This window comes from Leucoraja erinacea, chromosome 6 (genome assembly GCF_028641065.1).
Source record: "Leucoraja erinacea ecotype New England chromosome 6, Leri_hhj_1, whole genome shotgun sequence".
NCBI classification, from domain to species: domain Eukaryota; kingdom Metazoa; phylum Chordata; class Chondrichthyes; order Rajiformes; family Rajidae; genus Leucoraja; species Leucoraja erinaceus.
Genome location: NC_073382.1, coordinates 27,271,513 through 27,294,697, shown reverse-complemented (window position 1 = coordinate 27,294,697; position 23,185 = coordinate 27,271,513). Strand labels below are relative to the sequence as shown.

General features: G+C 40.8%; 1 protein-coding gene across 2 annotated transcripts in view; it reads left to right on the top strand.

Moving 5' to 3' along the window:
• rbm26 (RNA binding motif protein 26) overlaps positions 1–23,185 on the top strand; it is a 142,529-nt gene that overhangs the window by 68,380 nt on the left and 50,964 nt on the right. For both annotated transcript variants that reach the window (XM_055636783.1, XM_055636785.1), the window contains exons 14-17: positions 1,008–1,082; positions 1,302–1,418; positions 9,963–10,037; positions 15,599–15,766. In XM_055636783.1, coding sequence (XP_055492758.1) covers positions 1,008–1,082; positions 1,302–1,418; positions 9,963–10,037; positions 15,599–15,766 — 435 coding nt within the window. The remainder of the gene's footprint in view (positions 1–1,007; positions 1,083–1,301; positions 1,419–9,962; positions 10,038–15,598; positions 15,767–23,185) is intronic.

The window sequence follows — 23,185 nt, the reverse complement described above, 5'->3', positions numbered from 1 at the left end:
CTTGGAAATGGGTGTTTATAGCATTCCTTTTCATTGTATTCTTGAAGACTGAAGCTCAGCAAATGCATTTTTCCCTTTGTCAATTTTGCTTGGGTACAGAAATCGCTATCAAAACATGCGGGGAACACAGTTTCTTGGCGGCCGAGCGCTCGCATGTGTACACACACACACGAGGCTTCGGCCCTGGGCCCTGTGGACGGCAACATCGGGAGCAGACCTGGTTGGTGACCGACTCCGAACTCTAGCAACAGCAGCTTCGTCCGCCTCGAATCGTGGAGCTTGAATCGGCCAGTTCGCGGGGCCTTTCATCGGCCGGCGGGGGCTTCAACTTCGGGAGCCTCGATCGCCTCGATGCAGCAGATTGATTTTAAGCCGCGCCAGGCGCTGAAAGGCCCCGCGAACGGGCCGATTCAGCCCTTAGAAAGCGTCCAGAAAGTCCGGATTACAAAACATGGGGGGAGGGGGTTTGTCCCCCCCTCTCAAAGCATGGGGGGGGGGGGGGGGGGGGGGGTGTGGGGAACGTGTGTCCCCTGTCCCCCCAGGATTTCTGCCCATGGATTTCTTATCAAATGGAGTGAAATGTTTTTTTGGTCAGTAATTCCTTCAGAAGCTTTTTTCTCATTCTTTCAATTCTTATTCTCAATCTTCATGGCCAAAATCTAAAAGTGAATGAATATAACATAGAGTATATCCAGTAGATTTTTTTTTTCCATTTTCCTTAGTGCTGTTTTTTTTTCTCTTTGTGGGTAGATTTCCACCAATAACAACTGCATTGTGACAATTAAGTATCAGACCAGAAGGGTACAATTTGTAAACAACCCCGTAAAATCTAAGAGCATTGTATGGCTCATTTTAATGACTTGTTATGAGAGTTGAACAAATAATAACTTCCCAGATCCATGTGTGATCTTATTGTTGAATGAGGAAATCAGCCTGTGCTTAAATGTTATTTTGTTGAAGAAGTTTATATAATTTGTCTCTAATTAATAATTCTATTTACTTCTCAGAATGCACAAAAGTTGTCCGTTAAAGATCGATTGGGCTTTGTAACTAAACGCATGGGACCAGCTCCTACTGAAAAGGTACAGTTCAGTTAATCATAGTTATGCATGGGCTTCTAAGATACATTCCATTTCAATCTTTGAGCATTGTTAAGTGATTTCTAGGATTGCATGCAAGCATAACATTTGAAATTAAAAATTCTCTTTTATAAAATCCTCTGTTATCTTGGCTACAATTCTTTATATTTAAAATGTGTGTATATATATATATATATATATATATATATATTTGTGTTGCAGGTATTATCAACTACAACAGGTCTCACAAAAACAGTCTACAATCCCGCTGCCCTAAAAGCAGTACAAAAATTGGGTACTGTTTCATCAGATTCTACCGAGGCACCAAAAAAGAAACAGGTTTGTTGACTTTATAACTTTATGATAATTGTATGCTTAGTAGCTTTCCCTAAAATTCAGCTTACTTGTTTGATCTTGGCTAATGTATGTGTCAGGATTGAAAATTAATCTTCATTCATATGAATTCTATAGCAGGATTATGGATATTTAATGTTTCCAGTCAATGCATTATTTTTGATGCAATTTCAACAGAATTGATATGAAGTTTTAGATTTTTTTAATTTAGGTGTTAAATGGTTGCAAATCAAGCATCCTATAATAAAGATTCTCGTGAAATATAACCAGGAAGTGTAGATTGGCTATTGCATGCTAGCCAATTAGAGTGTTTGTTAGTAGTAGTCCAAGTCAACATGGATTTATGAAAGGGAAATCATGCTTGACTAATCTTCTGGAATTTTTTGAGGATGTGACAAATAAAATGGATGAAGGGGTGCCAGTGGATGTAGTGTATCTAGACTTTCAGAAAGCCTTTGATAAGGTCCCACACGGGAGATTGGTGATTAAAATTAGAGCACATGGTATTGGGGGTAGGGTGTTGACATGGATAGAAAATTGGTTGGCAGATCGGAAGCAAAGAGTAGGAGTGAACGGGTCCTTTTCAGAATGGCAGGCAGTGGCGAGTGGAGTGCCGCAAGGCTCGGTGTTGGGGCCGCAACTGTTTACCGTATATATTAATGATTTGGAAGAGGGAATTAGGAGCAACACCAGCAAGTTTGCGGATGACACAAAGCTGGGTGGCAGTGTGAACTGTGAAGAGGATGTTAGGCGGTTTCAGTGTGACCTGGACAGGTTGAGTGAGTGGGCAAGATGTGTGGCAGATGCAGTATAATATAGATAAATGTGAGGTTATTCACTTTGGCGGCAAAAACAAGGGGGCAGATTATTATTTCAATGGGGTTAGGTTAGGTAAGGGGGAGGTGCAGCGAGACCTGGGCGTCCTTGTACACCGGTCACTGAAAGTTGGCTTACAGGTACAGCAGGCAGTGAAGAAAGCTAATGGAATGTTGGCCTTCAGAACAAGAGGATTTCAGTATAGGAGTAAAGAGGTTCTTCTGCAGTTGTATAGGGCTCTGGTGAGACCACACCTGGAGTATTGTGTACCGTTTTGGTCTCCTAATTTGAGGAAGGACATCCTTGTGATTGAGGCAGTGCAGCGTAGGTTCACGAGATTGATCCCTGGGATGACTGGCATACGAGGAAAGATTGCAAAGACTAGGCTTGTATTCACTGGAGTTTAGAAGGATGAGGGGGTTCTTATAGAAACTTATAAAAGGACTGGACAAGCTAGGTGCAGGAACAATGTTCCCAATGTTGGGCGAGTCCAGAACCAGGGGCCACAATCTTAGAATAAAGGGGAGGTAATTTAAGACTGAAGTGAGAAAAAACTTTTTCACCCAGAGAGTTGTGAATTTATGGAATTCCCTGGCGCAGAGGGCAGTGGAGGCCAAATCATCGTATGGATTTAAGAGAGAGTTAGATAGAGCTCTAGGGGCTAGTGGAGTCAAGGGATATGGGTAGAAGGCAGGCACGGGTTATTGATAGGGGCCGATCAGCCATGATCACAATGAATGGCGGTGCTGGCTCGAAGGGCCGCATGGCCTCCTGCACCTATTTTCTATGTTTCTATATTTCTAGCCCCGCCTAGTACATGCTTTATAATATTAGGAACTCGTCTACATCAGGCAGTAAATGTAGCAGCTTAGACGTGTAATGTACTGCATATCCAATACTGTAAGAGTTTAATAAAGATGTGTTGTATCTTCAAATGTGTACAAGTCCGGTAATTACAGAATGGTCATAGCAATAGTGCATGCAGCAGAAGGGATAATGATAAGGGTGTTGATGAACACAAAAACATTGTGCCTCCAATTAGACTGAAAAGGAAGAAAAGACAAAGGGCAAAATTGAAACCTATCGGAAAAGCACGGGGCATTTATAACTGCATGGGTGAATTAATGTCACAGACATAAATAGGCTTGAATTGGTTACAAAAATGTGGTGCAAAGTAACCAAGGTTTGGAATTGAATATTTCTGGATACTTTTCGAAGTGACGGATAAAATGGAAGGGAGTGGCATAGGTCTCGTCATAGAATGGCAGGACTAAACATGGACAAGGCACCACCGTGCCATCATATACATGAATTGGACAATTTCAGTTAATAAACAAACCTCTGCCCAATTTGTTTTGTTTCCAAAACAAAACAAAAACAAAGCAAAAAGAATAATGATAAACATTACAATGATATTGATACATATGGATCAGGATTACATTAATAACAGGTATAAACTAAGTATGAGTCCAGCGTCAAAATACACATTGAATATAGACCTCCCAGTCTCTATGTAAATATAGTTAAATGTTTAAAAGAAAACTTATATGTATAAAAAAAACCCAGAAAGATAAAAAGAAAGTAAAAAGAAAAAGGGAAAAAGGAAGTAACAAAACCCCCCTAAACTAAAGAAAGATAAAAAAAAAAAGCAAAACAGAATCTGACCTGAGATTTACAATAATTTAAGTCTGTTTGTCGTCAAGTCCGTTCCACCATATAAAGTTAAAATAGTTTTTATAACGGTTAGAGAGGGAGCAATTTATGTTGTGTGAAAGTGTTGAATACATTTTCCCCAAGCCTTATCAAATTTAACCAAGGGTTCAACAATGTCACTCCTGATTTTTTTTCTAAATTTAAACATGATATCGTTTCAGAGTACCAATGGAGTGTGGTCAGAGGGTTGGAGTCTTTCCATGTAAATAAAATAGATCTTCTGGCAATTAATGTGGTAAAAGCAATTAACCGATGGGTGGAGCGGGACAAATGAATAGAATCTAACATTGGTAGCCCAAAAATTGCACTAATAGGATGAGGTTGTAAATCAATACCTGAGACTACAGAATAGTATCAAAAATGTATTTCCAATATTTTTCCAAAAGTGGGCAGGACCAAAACATATGGGTCAGTGAGGCCACTTCAGAGTTACATCTGCCACAGGTAGGATTTATATGACCATAAAAACGAGCAAACTTATCTTTTGACATATGAACTCTGTGAACCACCTTGAATTGTATCAGAGCGTGTCTTGCACACATTGAAGAGATATTGATTAATTGAAGAATCCTCTCCCATTTCTCTATAGATAGAAAAAGTTGGAGTTATGTTTCCCAGTCATTCTTAATTTTATCAAATATATCTATTTGTAATTTCAAAATCAACTCGTAAATAGTCGTTATTAATCCTTTCTGATAAGGGTTCAAATGTAAATTTGTTTCCAAAATTACGGTTTGATGTGGTAGCGGAAAAAGGGTAGAGTAGCCTTCAAAAAATGTATAATTTGTAAATATCTAAAAAAGTGTGAATTGGATAAATTATATTTATTGGAAAGTTGTTCGAACTATCCAAAAACAAATCACAAAAAGCTACTAATCCCTTCCTCTTCCACAACAAAAAGGTTTGATCAGTACTAGAAGGTTGGAAGAGAAAATTAGATAAGATAGGACTCGATAAGATAATTTAGTCCAAAAAACTCACGAAATTGAAACCAAATTCGAAACGTATGCCTTATTATTGGGTTAGTCGTATGATAGCCCTTGTAAGAAATCACATTCAAGATTTATCCATCCTGGGCATTGGGTATCTTCTAAATATTTTGTCCAAAATGTTAAATAACGAACATTGACTGCCCAATAGTAGAATCTAAGGTTCGGCAATGCCGAACCACCATCTTTTTTTGATTTCTGTAAGTATTTTTTACTTAGTCTGGAATTTTTATTCTGCCATATATATGAAGAAATTTCGGGATTAATAATATCAAAGAAAGATTTGGCGATAAAAATTGGTATCGTCTGAAATAAATACAGACATTTAGGTAAAATGAACATTTTAATAGCATTGATTTGGCCCATTAAAGATAAGGACATTGGTGACCATTTAGTAAACTGTTGTTTAATATGGTCAATTAAAGGCATAAAATTAGCTTTAAATAAATCCTTGTGTTTCATGGTGATCTTAATACCTAAATAAGTAAAACTTTCGGTAGTCAATCTAAGTGGAAACTGTCCATAATTCAAAACTAAATTATTTAATGGAAAATGCTCACTCTTACTAAGATTTAGTTTATAACCAGAGAAACTACTAAGTTGATTAAGTAATGCTACTATTGCCGGGATAGATTTCTCAGGGTTGGAAATGAATAATAACAGATCAACTGCATAAAGAGATAGCTTATGTGTCTTATTCCCGCGGACAATACCAAAAATATTACGGAATTCCCTAATACCGGTGGCCAAAGTTTCCAAAGTAGTATCAAATAGTAAAGAACTTAAAGGAGAGCCCTGTCTAGTACCTCGAAAGAGCCTGAAAAAAGGGGATCTCTGATTATTAGTAAGTACGGAAGGACTGAGGTATATGATATATCAGCTTGATCCAAGAAATACATTTTGGACAAATCTGAAATTTTTCAAGTGTATTGAATAAGTATTCCCATGCTACTCTATCAAACGCCTTCTCAGCATTAAGTGAAATTACCCATTCTGTGGTTTCATTTGGCGCTGTATGTACAATATTCATTAATCTCCTAAAGTATGTAACGATTTTTAATTAAACCCGTCTGATCTTCAGAGACAATTTGCGGTAAAATATTTTCCAATCTCATAGCTAATATTTTTGAAAGAATTTTGGAATCTACATTTAACAGTGATATAGGTCTATATGATGTCACTTCAGTAGGGTCTTTATCTTTTTATAGGAATTAAAGAAATAGATGCTTCATAAAAAGATTCCTTAAAAAGGCTTCTTTAAAAACTTTGCGTAGCCAGGGAGACAATACATTTGAAAAATACTGTAAAAATTCTACTGTAAACCCATCTAAACCGGGAGCTTTACCAAAATTCATTGAAATAATTGCTTTCTGAATTTCTTCTTCCGTGATGGGTTCATCTAACAACAGAGACTCATTATGTGGTAAATTTGGTAAGTTCAGTTTCTTTAAAAACTCGTGCATTATATTAGAATCAGTAGGAAATTCTGATTGGTATAGGGAGGTATAAAATTCCTGAAAGGGTTTATTAATTTCGTCATGGTCTACAGTTAGTGTACCATCCCGTTTACTCACTTTAGTAATCTGATGCTTGGCCTACACCGCTTTCAACTGATTAGCGAGATATTTACCAGATTTTTCGGCATATATATAAAATTGACTTTTGGTATTAAGTAGCTGGTTCTCAATCGGTGATACTAATAACAAATCATATCTCAATTGAACTATTCTTATAGAGCTCTAAACTAGGAGCTTTCGTATATTTTTAATCAATTTCTTTAATCTCGTCAGCCAATGTACGTATTTCTTTTTGAGTTTTTTTTTAATCCTGCGGAGTGTAAAATAATTTGTCCACGAATATATGCCTTGATAAGGCATATTTTTGTCCACTTTAATAACTGACACTGGCCACTCAAATCAGCTGCCCCGGACATTTTTATGATTGGTTTATTGTATTTTAACGTTGTGTTTTACCTGCTTTTAACTATTTATACTGTTCCATCAGGGACTGGATTGTTTTTAGTGTTATTATGTGTGAAATGTTTTAAATTTCATGTGCGATGCTCCGCTATTCCCTGGGAAACGTCTTTTCATTTTGCACTATACAACTGTTGCTTGCAAGATGACAATAAAGGTTGCTTGATTGATTGATTGGTTGATTGATTGATTGATTGAAAGCATCCCAGACTACACCATTGGATATTTCTTTGGTAGAGTTTGTAAAGAAGTAAAAAGCAATCTGATATTTAATAAAAATTAATAAAATTTAAAACTTGAAGCAAAGTAGCATTAAATCGCCATTGTTTAGCACTAAACTTGGAATCAGGTAGCTTGATTGATAGTTTCAATGGTGCGTGATCAGAAATAGCAATTGCATCATACTCGCATGCAGTGACCGATGAAACTAGCCGAGAATCTATTATAAAGTAGTCAATCCTAGAATTACTATGATATACATGAGAAAAAAATAAAATACTTTGTCATTTGGGTGTAAGAATCTCCAAACTTCTAACATTCCAGAGTCAAGTAAAAAAGAATTGATAAAACTAGCTGATTTATTTGGAAGCACATGATCAGATGTAGATCTGTCAATCAAGGGGTTCAGACAGCAGTTGAAATCTCCACCCATTATTAAAAAGTATTCATTTAAATTAGGAAAGGATGCAATTAACTGTTTAAAAAAAAAACTCTAAGAGCGATCAATATTTGGTGCGTAAACATTCCCATAGCAATTTTTTGCTTATAAAGAACACCAGTAATCACCAAAAATCTACCATATGGATCAGAAATTGTTTCATAATGAGCAAACGGTATTGTGGAGTCAATAAAAATATAGACTCCTTTCACCTTAGGCTGTGAATTTAAATGAAACTGCTGTCCTCTCCAAAACTTTAAAAATCGTTGGTTGTCATCTTGACTTACATGAGTTTCCTGAACAAAAAATAATCTGAGCATTTAGGCTGCGAAGAGCTTAAAATAATGTTTTCCTCTTAATGGGATGGTTCAAGCCATTCACATTCCATGGAAGGAAGTTAATAACTTCATCCATATTGCTTGTAAAAATCACATGGGATGTAAAGGGTTAATTTCTTAAAGCCTAATAGTTCATGATACTGGAAGAAGAAAAATCCTGGGGCGGAGCCAGAAGTGACGACATTTCAGACATTTTTGTAGTTCAGATTTTGCACAAATGAAAAACACTAAATAAGAAACAAGAGACCCCCCCCCCCCCCCCCCCACCCATGTAAAGCAAGATATGAAAAACAAGAACTGCGTTCACTTAATTTGTCTAAAGACAGGGGAACACAAATTAACAAAGAAATTCTTAAAGATTAATATATATAAAAGAAAACCAACTCGTCCAGTTAAATTCTTAATCATTACCAAACGATATATTGTCAAAATAGGAACAGTAAATCTCCAATTATAACTTAATCGGCTATCCATTATTCCCCTTCACCCTCGTAACTCTCCAAAAAGCTGGAAGCGTCTTGAGGATTGTTTAAAAAATCGAATGTTACCATTGAAAAGTCATATACGCAGTCTAGCTGGATAAAGTAAGGCTGGGCGCAACTTTTTCTTAAACAGATCAGACATTACATTATGAAAATACTTTCTTATTTCCAAAAGCTCGTAACTATAATCAGGAACAAACCAAAACTTGCGTCCTTCATATTCAACCACACCCAGCTTTTTTTGCTGCCTGGAGAATATTATCCTTCATTTGCAAAAAGTGAAACCGAACAATCAAGTGTCTCGGTTTATTACCAGATTTCTTCCCAATCCTGTGTGCGTTATCCAAAAATGGAAGATTTTCATTGTGCTCAATGTTGAAAGTCTACTTTATCATTTTAGCAGCATATTTTATAACATTATCTCCTTCTTGACCTTCCGGCAAACCATCAATTCGTAAATTCAATCGACGGCTTCTGTTTTCCAGGTCCATATTTTTAGTCTTATATTGCTGAAGTGCTCGAGTATTTTCATTCATTCTCTGTTCCAGTTTTTCAATCTTCATATCTCTCTCCTGGCCTAGGGTTCGCAAGTTATCAGTTTGTTCCTTTTGTTCACGAAGTTCATCTTGTAACATAGTCAGCTTTTCTTGAAATTCCTTCAATTTGCTCGAAACTCCTTTCACCATTTCTTCCAAATTGCAAAATCTTGTTTTTATTTAATTTTTCAATTCATCTTTCAATTCATCGTTCATTTTCGATATTGCTTCTATGATACTAGAGTCAGAAGCTGTGGCTGTGGTTGTGGCTTTCCCCTGTTCCTTCCTTGGGGAGCTTCCTTTCCTTCTTGTCTCCATCCTTTTCACGATTAAGGTGTGTAAAAGTGTTCAACACTTTATGAAAAGTTAGACCGTGCCTTGAAGTCAAATAATCACAAGTAACATTGAAAGAGTGATAAGTGAAGGTTAAAAGTTAAGGGAGCAAATTAATTTGCAACTTTTAGAGCATGCTGCCACTAGGAGTTTTCCTTGTATGTGAATACTTGGCCAATAACCTTACTTACTAACTTAATGTCCTAAAAAAATGTAGCACCCTCAATTTCTCAGACTTTTGGCACTTCAGACAAAAGTGGTCGATTCTCCCTTTTGGTTCTCAGTAAAGTAACTGCCAACAAAAATACCATATCGTGCCGACGATCAGAGATATATCATGTAAAAAAACATTTCATAAAAATACAAGTTTTCTTTGCAAATGACATGTAATTTTATGCACTCTCAATATTGACCTGGATGATGAATTTACAGTTAGATTGACAGATTACGCTTTTAACGTAGTTGTTGCTTTCTTACAATATTTCAAAACATATTAAGTGACCTTACACGCCCAACTTTTTTTCTATTACACAAGAGTGTATGTTTTTTTTGCAACCCACCTGGCATTAAAAATGACCTACATTATAAAGCTTACCAATGTATCATTTCCCAAAAGTACTGCATTAAAAATAATCGTTTTTCCTGTATTTCATTTGACCATGTTTCCTGTCAATTTGCAATGTTACAGGATACACTTCGACTTCAACAGGATGTAAGAAAAAAGAAACATGAGATTTTGGCAAAACACATCGACACCCAAAAGGTATTTAATTTTTTTAAATCAAGGTACATACAGTCTTCCTATTCATGTGTATCATTGTCCATGTAAGGTGCTTACTCTTGTCATGGCAAAAGCTATTTTGTTCAAATTGTTCTATTTTCACAGACCTGAAAATATAATTGACTTTTTTACTGAAAGAAATGTGGAAATGTACACATTCAGGTGATCTCCTTTTTGTATTCGAACAATGGAAGCAGATTCCATTTAAACTTACAGTAATGGGAGCCCTGGCATGTTATACATGCAACCTGACAATTCAGTATGCACTTTCAAAGGAATAAGATATTTTGACAAAATATATACTTATTGCCATTCATATCAATGTATTGTTGTCCTGTAGTTGGTGTACAAACATACAAAAATTTGACATGAAACAACCAAGTCACAAAGTGCTGGAATAACTCAGCGGGTAAGACAGCCTCTCTGGAAACCATAATTGGAAGTTCCATTGAATCTCATGAAAAGGCAAGATTGTCTGACCAGCAATCCCTTTTGCCTGTGATGAGTTTTGCATCTTGCTGTCCTGAGATGATATTAAGTTCCTGGGAAGACACAGATTAAAAAAGAGTGCCAATTGAGACATTGAGTAGAATCTGGAAAGTTATTTTCTGGTTCCTCTGGCTTCAGGGGGGGACTGCTGTGTGCGGTTGGGGGGGGGGGCAGAGCGTCCTGCAGCCGGGGAAGGGGTACTCCCCTCCGGAGGAGGAGAACGGCTTCAGGCGGGGGCTATCGGGGGCCGGTGGGGGAGGGAGGAGCGTCCTGCTGCCGGGGGAAGGGGGACGGCTTCAGGCAGGGGTTGTCGGGGGCCAGTGGGGGAGGGAGGAGCGTCCTGCTGCCGGGGGGGAGGGGGACAGCTGCAGGCGGGGCATGTTGGGGGCCGGTAATGAGCGGGGGCAAGCGCTGCCGTGGCCTACCACTCCCGCGTCCTTGGCCTATCGCTGTCGTGTTAACCGCTGCTGCTCCTCATCATCTACAGACTGGGACTGGTGGGGCGCACCCTGCAGCTGGGGACAGGGGCGACTTCAGGTGGGGGGGGAGGAAAAGAGAGCATCCTGCAGCTGGGGACGGGACGGCTTCAAGCAGGGGTCGGTGGGGTAGTGTCCTGCTGCCAGGGGAGGGGGACGGCTTCCGGCGGGGGCTGTCAGGGGACAATGGGCGGGGGAGAGCATCCTGCAGCCACGGGATGGTGACGGCTTCAGGTGGGGGCTGTGGTGAGGGGGGGGGGGGGGGGGGGGAGCGTCCTGCAGCAGGGGAGGAGGACGGCTTCAGGCGGGGGCCGTTGGGTGCGGTTGGGGGGCCAGCGGGGAGCGTTCTGTAGCCGGGGGAGGGGGACGGCTTTAGGGGGGGGAGGGGGGGGGGGGGGGGGGGGGGGGGGGGGCGGCTTTAGGTGGGGGCCAGCGGGAGCGTTATGTAGCCGGGGGACGGGGATGACTTGAGGCGGGGGCTGATGGGGCCAGTGGGCGGGGGAGAGCATCTTGCAGCTGAGGGAGGGGGACGGCTTCAGGCGGGGGCTGTTAGGGGGCGGTGGGGGGGGGAGGGAGCGTCCTGCAGCCGGCGGAGGGGCACGGCTTCAGGCAGGGGCTGTCGATGACCGGTGGGAAACGTCCTGCAGCCGGGTGAGGGGAATGGTTTTAGGCAGGGGCTGTCGGGGGCCAGTGGGGGGAGTGTGCTGCAGCCGGGGGAGGAGGAGGGAGAGGGCTTCAGGTGGTGGTAGTTTGGGGGGGCTTTCTGTAGGGCTAGCACAGGTGTTGTGTGCCGATTGTACTGGTTTCCAATGGGCTAGTACCGATATTATGGGCCAAAGGGTCGTTTCCTGGGCTTGTACATGTGTTGTAGGCCGAATGGACTGCAACTGGGGAGGGGGACGGCTTCAGGCTGGGCCTGTTGGGGTGATGAGAGGGGCGAGCTCTGCCATGGTCTACCGCTGCCTTGGCCTACCACTGCCGCTGCTGTGGCCTATCGCTGTCATGGTAACCGCTGCTGCTCCCCACCAGCTTCAGGTGGGGACCGGTGGGGAGCTCTGTGCAGCTGGGGACGACTTCAGGCGGGGTCCAGTGGGAATAGTGTCCTGCAGCCAGGGGATGGGGACGGCTTCAGGCGGGGGCTGTCAGTGGCCAGTGGGCGGGGGAGAGAGTCCTGCAGCCGGGGGGCTTTCATGGTGGGGGAGGGGGAGAAGTGCGCCCTACAGCTGGGGGGGGGGGGGCGACTTCAGGCAGGGGTCGTCGAGGTCCGGTTGGGCAGAGCGTCCTGCAGCCTGGGGAGGGGGCAGCTTCAGGAGGGGCCTGTCGGGTTCCGGTGGGGGAGGGGGGGTGGGGGAAGCGCTGCTGCGGCCTACCCCTGCCGCGGCCTACCCCTTGTTGAGCTTCTGCTGTTGGAATAATCAAAGTCACACACCGTGATTAAGATCCAAAGACTTTATTAACATTACAGCATAGGTAACTTCATCTTAGCACGTTACTCTTAAAGTGAGAGGGAAAAGCAAGTCAAGTCAAGTCAAGTTTATTTGTCACATACACATACGCGATGTGCAGTGAAATGAAAGTGGCAATGCTCGCGGACTTTTGTGCAAAAGACAAACAACAAAACAACCAAACAAATTATAAACACAATCATAACACACATATTCTTTTACATAATAAAATAATAGAAGGAAAAACGTTCTGTAGAGTTAGCCCCTGGTGAGAAAGGCGTTTACAGTCCGAATTGCCTCTGGGAAGAAACTCCTTCTCAACCTCTCCGTTCTCACTGCATGGCAACGGAGGCGTTTGACTGACCGTAGCGGCTGGAACAGACGGTTGCAGGGGTGGAAGAGGTCTCTCATGATTTTGTTTGCTCTGGAGTTGCACCTCCTGTTGTATAGTTCCTGCAGGGGGGTGAGTGAAGTTCCCATAGTGCGTTCAGCCGAACGCACTACTCTCTGCATGGCCTTCTTGTCCTTGGCAGAGCAATTCCCGAACCAGATGGTAATGTTCCCGGACAAGATGCTTTCCACCGCCGCTGCGTAGAAGCACTGTAGAATCCTCGGAGACACTCTGAATTTCCTCAATTGCCTGAGGTGGTAAAGACAAGGAGGCTTTCTGTTAAACAAGTGGGCGTAGCTGCAAAGTATGACTCACAACATGAGTAACTACAGCCTCTACATCCTCCCTCTTAAAGAATTAAATGTCAGTACAAAACCATTGAAAAATAAGGCATGCATAGCAATTGATAATAAGCTGGAGAAAAGTCAAACATAGCCCAGGTACTTCACGATGGGCGATAAAGACCATTTCCCCAACTGGGACAGAGCAGATGGCTTCACAGGTGAGGGAGACTGAACCAGCATTCCTGGTGATGAAACAGGAGACTGTGGCGCAGGCAGAGGAAGCGGCACACTGGCAAAGCAGCCGTTGCCGAAGGGGGTTGTTGTGCTGGTGTTGGCGGATTAATGCCGCTGGTCACGGACGGAAGTGCACTTGTACGGTCGGGATAGTACAGTGGTGGAGCTGGCTCATTCATAGGCAGGATATGTTGTCTGTTACGCCTGTAGGTGCCGTCATCGGCACTGACCAGATATGAACGTGGCTCAGAAGAAGTTCCTGATGTTACACCGATACGGTCGTGGCCTTTGTCAGTCTGCAAACAAACCACCTTGCCCCTTGGTTAATGGTGGCAGTGGCCTACTTGTTCTGTCGGCCGCATTCACTCCCTCACCGGCTGCCTGCCGGCCTCACTCACTCCCTCACCGGCTGCCTGCCGGTCGCACTCACTCACTCACCTGCTGCCTGCCGGCCGCACTCACTCACCAGCTGCCTGCCAGCCACTCAAACTCACCAGCTCCCTGCAGCACTCACTCCACGGCCCCCGGCCGCACTCACTCCGCGGCTCCCGGTCGTACTCACTCGCCGGCTGCCTGCCGGCCGCACTCACTCAACGGCTCTTGGCTCGTCATGATGGCAGACACAGCCCCCCACTCGCTCTCCACACTCTGCTCACTCCGCTCCTTCAGTTTTATTCTCGCCGCTGGTGATTGACAGCGGGTGCTGGAAGGGGCCGTTTTTACGATATTTAAACCTTCATAACTTTTGTAATATTCCACTGATTGGAACAAAACTTGGTGCACTTGCAGCAGAGGAGAATGGCGAGTAAGGTATCGCGTATCGTTTTTGCGCAAATTTTAAAACAATGCAAACCGGAAGAGGACAAGATGAGTGTTTTAGTTAATAGATAGAAGGATAGAAGGACAGAGAGACACAGACAGACAGACAATCATACACAGACAGACTTACATAGACAGACAGACCACTCCTTAATACTGATACCAGCCTCCTACATGATGCATTGGACATTCTCAGATTCGATCAAGGATAATTATGGAAGATATTCCAGTGTCTTCCAAAAGCCAATAATATGTTCTAAATATGTCATTATATAAGGGGGGAAATCTTCCATTTTATTTTTTAACTGGTATGCATGATACCAACTCTGCCTCAGATTGCAGCATCGAAATATTATTAACATACACAATCTCAAATCTTTCTGGAGTTGGGGGAAATAAGAAATGCTGGTAGGTCTCAGACGGTGGAGTAGCATTTGTGAAAAAATTAACCAGTCGAGTCCAATTCCAAATCCATTTATGAGGAAGAGTCCAAAATCAAAACATTGACTGGTTTCTTTTTCCACAGTTACTGCTTTGCTTCCATCATTTTCTTCCATCATTTTTTTTGTTTAGTGCAGGTCCCTCCCAGGTTATGAATGTCTGATTGTGTACCACCCATACATGTGTACGAGGGTTTGGATGACAAGCAGTATAGATTTGCCAGCTAGTGCGGCTGCCAGCATCTTCTGCCATGTTGCAACTCTGCTTGCGACTGCATTTATGACCTACTAACCTTCGGGATGGAAGCTAGGGAGGACCTACATTGGTGGAGGCCCAATAAACTATAGGCACTGGAATTTTTAACAAAAAACAAACAGCTGGAGGAACTCAGTGGGTCAGGCAGCATCTGTGGTGAGAAATAGACCAATGACATTTGGGTGCGATCCTTTCTTCAGACCTGTAACGCCATTGCCTTAGTGCATTCAGCACATCAAGTTAAATTCCTTCATTCTGTAGTTAGTTATTTAACCACCTACACAAATCTTGATATCAATCTCAAATGTCTTACCTTTTTATCTGATCCATTGACATAGATACATAAGGCTATAACACCAACCTGTAAGGATTGGAACTGGTAACTGATAAGGTTTGTGACGGTTGCTAAAACTTTGGCATTTAGTGGATTTTTCATCACTGATGCAGTTTCAGAAAGACATTACATTGCTGAAGGATTTTGCAGTGCGCAAACACTGACTTTACCCGTTTACTTATCTAATAAAATGGCAGCAAAGTGGTTTGTTACACAAACTGGCATTTGGCTGGCATTTGGCGCCATGCAATTAAAATTATTCTCTTGAATGTATTTAGATCGAATGCTTAATTAGTGAACCAAAAGAACATTTTTATTTTGCATAATTCTGTCTGACAATATTCAGTTACTCCAAGTTTTTCAATCCCCATTTAGATTTTGATATCAAAGCTGGAAAAAAACAAAAAAATGAAATTAGAAGATAAAGCAGAGATAATGAAAACACTGCAGACCTTGACCAAGACCATCACTAAACTACAAGAAGAAATGAAATCAGGTGGAACAATCTCATCTCTTCCTAAAACAGTGAAAACCAAAGCTCAGGTATTGTATTTAATCAGTGTTTTTTAGGTTACCATGATTATCTGAGTTTGTTCAACCTTGCTGTCCAGTGTTTGGCCACCAACATTATCCTGAGAGATAAGGTCAGGGTTCTGTACTTATGGGTCACGACAAAAAACAGAAAAATCTGTGTGTGGCAAGGTTCCACCCCTTGAATTTACTCTTTTTGACAATTTGCTTCTGTCAAAGGCTTTTGAACTCTTCTTCTGCGGGCAATCAAGCATTTAAATATTATTCAAATAGACTTGGATAATTAAAATCTATTAAAAAATAAATAACACTTTATTAAAACAGCTTAATTAAAAATAGCATGCCTTTCTCTGTAACAATGGTATCTCTAATTAAGTGAAAGATCCAGTTTTTCAAGCCAGCAATCTTTTGCTTTCAGCTGAGAATCTATTGCTTTTGCGTATATCTATTTGCTGGTAGACGCATTGTTGAATCCAGTTTTGCTGACAATCAGCATGTCTAAATTTTTTGCATATCAATGCACAAGCAAAGAAAGTGGATATGAACTGAACAGAATTCAGATGATAGCTGACTGTTTTACTTGTTGCAGTTATTCCACCTACTCGCATTTTTCACAACATTTTCTCTGCTTGTACTGCTGCCTTGATTTACTCAATCAATGTTCCTTTGTGTGATTTTGTTCTGAGTTTAAATTGGCACTACCATGCCACCTGCTCGTAATGCTCTCAATCAAAGTCATAAAGTCATAAAACATGGAAGCAGGCCCTTAGGCCAACTTGCCCATGCTGACCAACATGCCCCTCTGCCAGCGTTTGGCCCATATCCCACTAAACCTATCCTGTCCATGTACCTGTCTAACTGTTTCTTAAATGTTGCGATAGCACCTGCCTCAACAACCTCCTCCGGCAGCTCGTTCCATCCTTTGTGTACCCCTCAGGATCCTATTAAATCTTTCTCCCTTCTATGTCTTCTGGTTCTTCATTCCCCTACTCTGGCACCTAGTTTTTCCTCCAGTTTTTCCATGATCTTTGGAAACCTTTATTGCTGTTTATCAACACATACATCTTATTACATTTGTTGTACCACTTCGTTTTTCGAGCTTTAAAAAATGGTAGAAATAAAAGAAGTAAGGAAAGTGAGCAAGAATCGTGAAGGTGCAGGAAAGTGTTGGGAAAAGAAAGCCCCTTAGGGAAGAAGTTAGAGAAGGAAGTAAAGAAAGGAAACAAGACCCTAGAAAGAAAAGAAAAAAAAGGAAAAACAATCGCTCTATTGTAACACAAAACTGCAAAAAAGGATATACCAACCGTATTTTTTTTTAAATTTATTGTATACCCCCCGTTACCAGATCCTGGTACCATTTATATTTTAAATTACTATTGCACCTTATGCTTGTAATAGTTCCATAAATGCAGACCACGTCTTTTGGAAGTGGTCTGCTTTGCCTGCTAGGAGGAGTCTCATCTCTTCCAAGTGTAGTGTTTCGAACATGTTCGGAATCCACATTTTTATTGTTGGTATTGGAGCATTTTTCCAAAATTTGAGTATAAGCTTTTGTCCCATTATTAGCCCATAATTAATTAAGTTCTTTTCAAAACACGTTTAATTCGGGGTCACCTTCCGATATTCCAAAAATGATCCATCCTGCTTTTGGTACAAGTTTTATTTTAAATAATTTTGTGAAGATTTCAAATATTTCGTTCCAGAATTTTTGGATTTTTATACAAAAAACAAAATAGTGCGCTATGGTAGCTTCTTGTGACTGACATTTATCACAAATGAGTGAGACATTGGGGAAAAGTTTATTTATTTTAGTTTTTGAATAATATAGTCTGTAATGTTTTATATTGAATTAGAGTATGTCGTACGTTGATCCAGCATTTATGCACATATAGTAAGTGTTTATCCCAGCTCTCTTTTGAAATTTTTATAGCTAGTTCTTGTTCCCAGTCTCTTCTAATACCATCGGTTGTAGGTATTTCTATATTTAAAATAATGTTGTATAAGTATGATATTAGATTTGCTGATTCGGCCTTTGTCTTCATGGCTTCATCCAATAAGTCTGGGGGCATGTTATGATGGTCTTTTGTGTATTTTTTCAGATAGTCACGGATTTGAAGATATTTAAAATATTGATTATTTTTCAAATTATATTTCAGTTGTAATTGTTGAAATGATAATAATTTTCCTAATTCATACAAGCTCCGAGCGTTTTGATTCCCATTCTTTCCCATTGTGTAAATGATTTATCTATAATTGAAGGTTTAAACGACGGGTTATTGACTATTGGCATTAAAAGAGATAGATTTCTTAATTTTAGATTCTGTTTTATTTGTTTCCAAGTTCTAATTGTGCTATGCATCATTGGATTTTTATTATAATTTTTGTTATTCAGATTCATTGGTGAGAGGAGAGTCGTTCCTGTATTACACGGAGAGCAGTCCTCTCTCTCCATTACAATCCAATCCACCTGCTGGGCAGAGTTGTCCAGCAGGTGAATCATATTTTTAATATTTACTGCCCAATTATAGTACATAAAGTTAGGGAGCGCTAGACCACCCATCTCTTTTGGTTTACTAAGGTGTGCTCTTGGTATTCTGTGGGATTTATAATCCCATATAAAATTTGTAATGTCTGAGTCTAGTTTTTTGAAAAACTTTTTTGGAAGATATATTAGAATTGATTGAAATAAATATGGGGTTTGTGGTAAAAAGATAATTTTTATAGCATTTATTCGACCTATTAGAGACATCGGGAGCGTTTTCCAGAATTTGATTAGATTATTTAGTTTCTTAAGTAAGGGGCTATAATTGGCATTAAACATAGCGTGATAGTTTCTAGTGATTTCAATTCCTAAATATTTAAATTTTTCTGTGGCTATTTTAAAGGGGAATTTCAAGAGATGTGTTGAGTCTTTTGGTTTTATCGACATAATTTCACTTTTGTTCCAGTTTATTCTGTATCCTGAGAAAGATCCAAAGTTCTCAATTAGATTTAATATGTTTGGTATACTGATTTGGGGTTTTGTGATATACAGTAATACATCGTCTGCGTATAAGGATATTTTGTTATTTGAATATTTTGTATTATAACCGTAAATATCCGGGTGTTTTCTAATTTTTTCAGCTGAAGGTTCAATTACCAGAGCAAATAACAGCGTTGATAATGAACATCCTTGTCTATTGCCCCTTGTTAATTGGAATTTCGTAGATAGTATATTATTAGTTAATATTCTAGCCGTGGATTTGTTATATAATTATTTTATCCATGCGATGAAGCTCTCTCCCATTTGAAATTTTTGCAATACTTTAATCATATAATCCCATTCTACTTGATCAAACGCTTTTTCTGCGTCCAATGAAATGATAGATAACTCTTGTTCTTGAGGTTTGTGAGAGTGCATTATGTTAAGCAGACGTCTCAGGTTATTAAATGAATGTCTCTTAGGTATAAATCCCGTTTGACCCTCATTTATTAATTTACTAACATATTGACTTCGTCTTCTAGCTAGTGTTTTCGCTAATATTTTTTGATCCGTATTTAACAAAGCAATAGCTCTATATGAGCCTGGTTCTTCTATATCTTTATCTTTTTTAAGTATTAATGTGATCATTGATTCTGCTAGTGTTTCAGGTAAGATTTGTTCTTTAACAGCGTATATACATTTTCTGTAGACGTGGTGTAACTTTGTCGTAAAAACATTTATAAAATTCATTACTGAATCCGTCTGGTCCTGGTGTTTTTCCATTCTTAAGTGTGTTTATTGTGTCTTCTATTTCCTTAGATGTAATTTGTGCTCCCAGTTCCTCTTGTTCCTTCAGTTCTAGTTTTGGAAGGTTACAATTGTCCAAAAATTCTGAAATTTTATTATTGTCTATTAGCGTTTTCGATGTGTATAAATTCTTGTAAAATTGAGCAAATCTTTTATTGATATCATTAGGTAGTGTTAATAATTCCCCTCTATCTGATTTAATCTTTAAAATTGCATGATCTTTTTCCCGTTTTTTCAGTTGGCGTGCCAAAGTTTATGGGGGGGTTTGTCCCTAAATTCGAAATGTTCTTGTTTTGTAATTTGGAATAATCTTATAACCTTCTCTGATAATAATTTATTTAGCTTAAATTTCAGTATTAAAATTTTATTATGTTTATCCATAGTTGGATCTTTAGCATTATCTATATCTAGTTGTCTGATTTGTTCTTCTAATTGACTTTGTTCATTCTTATTCTTTTTGTTTTGAAAAGCTTGATACGAGATAATGACTCCTCTAATAAATGCTTTGAAGGATTCCCATAATAAAGTGAGCGATATATCTGGTGTATCGTTTGTCTCAAAAAATAGATCCATCTGTTTTTTTAGATATATACTCCTTTGTGGGTCTTTCAGAATTTGCGAGTTAAATCTCCAGAACGATTTGTTCGTAGACATTCCTTCTAATTTTAAAACGAACGTTAGCGGGGAGTGATCTGAAATCGTATTGGTGTGATATTTAGGGTTCATAGTATAAGGGATTAGTTTTGTATCCACTAGGAAGTAGTCTATACATGAGTATGTTTTGTGTACCATTGAATAAAATGAGTATTCCCTTCCAGTCGGATTCGCGATCCTCCAGATGTCTGCTATATTTGTGTTTTTTATATATGTATTTAAGAGTTCACTAGTTTTAGATTTCATATTAACCAAAATCAACTGCTTGGAACATCATTAAGAAGAAAGAGAGCACTGGTGAGCTTACAATTGAAATGGGACTGGCAGACCGAGGAAGACCTAAACAGCTGATGACAGAAGAATTCTCTCTATAATAAAGAAAAATCCCCAAAAATCCCCAAACTGTGGAACAGATCAGAAACACTCTTCAGGAGTCATAGGGGTGCAGGGGTGGAAATCCTGGGGGGGCCAGGGGGACATGTTCCCCCCCCCCCATTTTTTGTAATCCGGATTTTAAAACCCGGTGAAATCTCTGCTTTCCGCGAGACAGTGGGGGTGGGACTGATGATCGAGGGCGCCGATTGGACGAGAGAGACGTCGGTCAGTAGGCAATGGGGGGGGGGGGGGGGGGGGTGGGGGCGGGAAGGGGGGGGTCCATGATGATTCAGTGCGATGATTGCAGCAGGGAGGTGTTGGTCAGAAGTGGAAGTAGGAGGGTGGGACTGAGGATAGAGTGCGGAGGAGGGAAGTGGAGCAAAGATCATAGAGCGGAGCTTGAATTGCATGCCCAGGTCATAGGTCACAAGCAAAAAACACTCTTGGCAGCCCTGGACACAGACCTGCACCTCATCCGCAGCCAGGATCGATCCCGGGTCTCCGGCGCTGCAATCGCTGCCGAACCGCCACTGGACTAACCGAGTGCCCGCCCGCCACGCCTGGGTGTGGCCAGAGACGTCGGGAGTCAGACTGGAGCAGTGCCCACAGCCAGCGCAGAGAAGCAGCGCTAAATCCAGCTCAACTCTGCCTGTCCCACCAGGTTAACCTACAGCATTTATCTTCATTGATGATACAGCTGCACTTTATTGCAGCATGCTTGTTTTATGGGCTAGTCCCCTTCAGCATATAAAAGGCATGCTCAATTGGGTTCAGATCGGGTGATTGACTTGGCCACTCAAGAATTGACAGTTTTTTAGCTTTGGAAAAACTCCTTTGTTGCTTTTGCATTATGTTTCGGATCATTGTCTTGCTGTAGAGTGAACCGCCGGCCAATGAGTTTTGAGGCATTTGGTTAAACTTGAGCAGATAGGATGTATTCATCACCTCAGAATTAATTATGCTACTACCATCAGCAGTTGATTCATCAATAAAGATAAGTGAGCCAGTACCTTCAGCAGCCAGACATGCCCAGTCCATAACACCCCCACCACCGTGTTTCACAGATGAGATGGTATGCTTTGGATCTTGGGTAGTTCCTTCTTTCCTCCATACTTTGCTCTTACCATCATTCTGATATGTTAATCTTCGGCCCATCCCAGGAAAGGGGGAGATGCAAGGAGACCTGGGTGTCATGGTACACCAGTCATTAAAAGTAGGCATGCAGGTGCACTAGGCAGTGAAGAAGGCAAATGGTATGTTAGCATTCATAGCAAAAGGATTTGAGTATAGGAGCAGGGAGGTTCTACTGCAGTTGTCCAGGGTCTTGGTGAGACCACACCTGGAGTATTGCGTACAGTTTTGGTCTCCTAATCTGAGGAAAGACATTATTGCCATAGAGGGAGCACAGAGAAGGTTCACCAGACTGATTCCTGGGATGTCAGGACCTTCATATGAAGAAAGACTGGATAGACTCGGTTTGTACTCGCTAGAATTTAGAAGATTGAGGGGGGATCTTATAGAAACTTACAAAATTCTTAAGGGGTTGGACAGGCTAGATGCAGGAAGATTGTTTCCGATGTTGGGGAAGTCCAGAACAAGGGGTCACAGTTTAAGGATAAGGGAGAAATCTTTTAGGAACGAGATGAGGAAAACATTTTTCACACAGACAGTGGTGAATCTCTGGTATTCTCTGCCACAGAAGGTAATTGAGGCCAGTTTGTTGGCTATATTTAAGAGGGAGTTAGATGTGGCCCTTGTGGCTAAAGGGATCAGGGGGTATGGAGAGAAGGCAGGGATGGGATATTGAGTTGGATGATCAGCCATGATCATATTGAATGGCGTTGCAGGCTCGAAGGGCCGAATGGCCTACTCCTGCACCTATTTTCTATGTTTCTATCTGTCCACAAGACCTTTTTCCAGAACTGTGGTTGCTCTTTTTAAGTACTTCTTGGCAAACTATAATCTGGCCATCCTATTTTTGCGGCTAACCAGTGATTTGTATCTTGCAGTGTAGCCTCTATTTCAGTTCATGAAGTCTTCTGCGGACAATGGTCATTGACAAATCAACTGAAGAATGTTTCTGATCTGTCGGGCAGGTGCTTGGGGATTTTTCTTTATTATAGTGAGAATTCTTCTGTCATCAGCTGTGGAAGTCTCCCTTGGCCTGCCAGTCCCTTCGCAATTAGTAAGCTCACCAGTGTTCTCATTCTTCTTAATGCTATTCCAAACGGTTTGGCTGATGTCTCTAACAGTTTTATTTTTGGTCTCAGTCTCATAATGGTCTCTTTGACTTTCATTGGCACAACTTTGGTCCTCATGTTGATAAACAGCAATAAACGTTTCCAAAGGTGATGGAAAGACTGGAGGAAAGGCTAGGTGCTGAGAGTTTTCTTATACCTGCATTAAGGAGGCATTAAAAACACGTGAGCAATGACAAACACCTGTGAAGCCATATGTCCCAAACATGATGCCCTGAAATGGGGGGCCTATGTATAAACACAGCTGAAATGTCTACATGGTGAAACCAAAATGTATAAAAATGGCCTTTAATAAAACTTGACAATGTGCATTTTAACCACATGGTGGTTATCATGGCGCATATCAATTCCTGCCTCGACAAGAATCTGGACCCA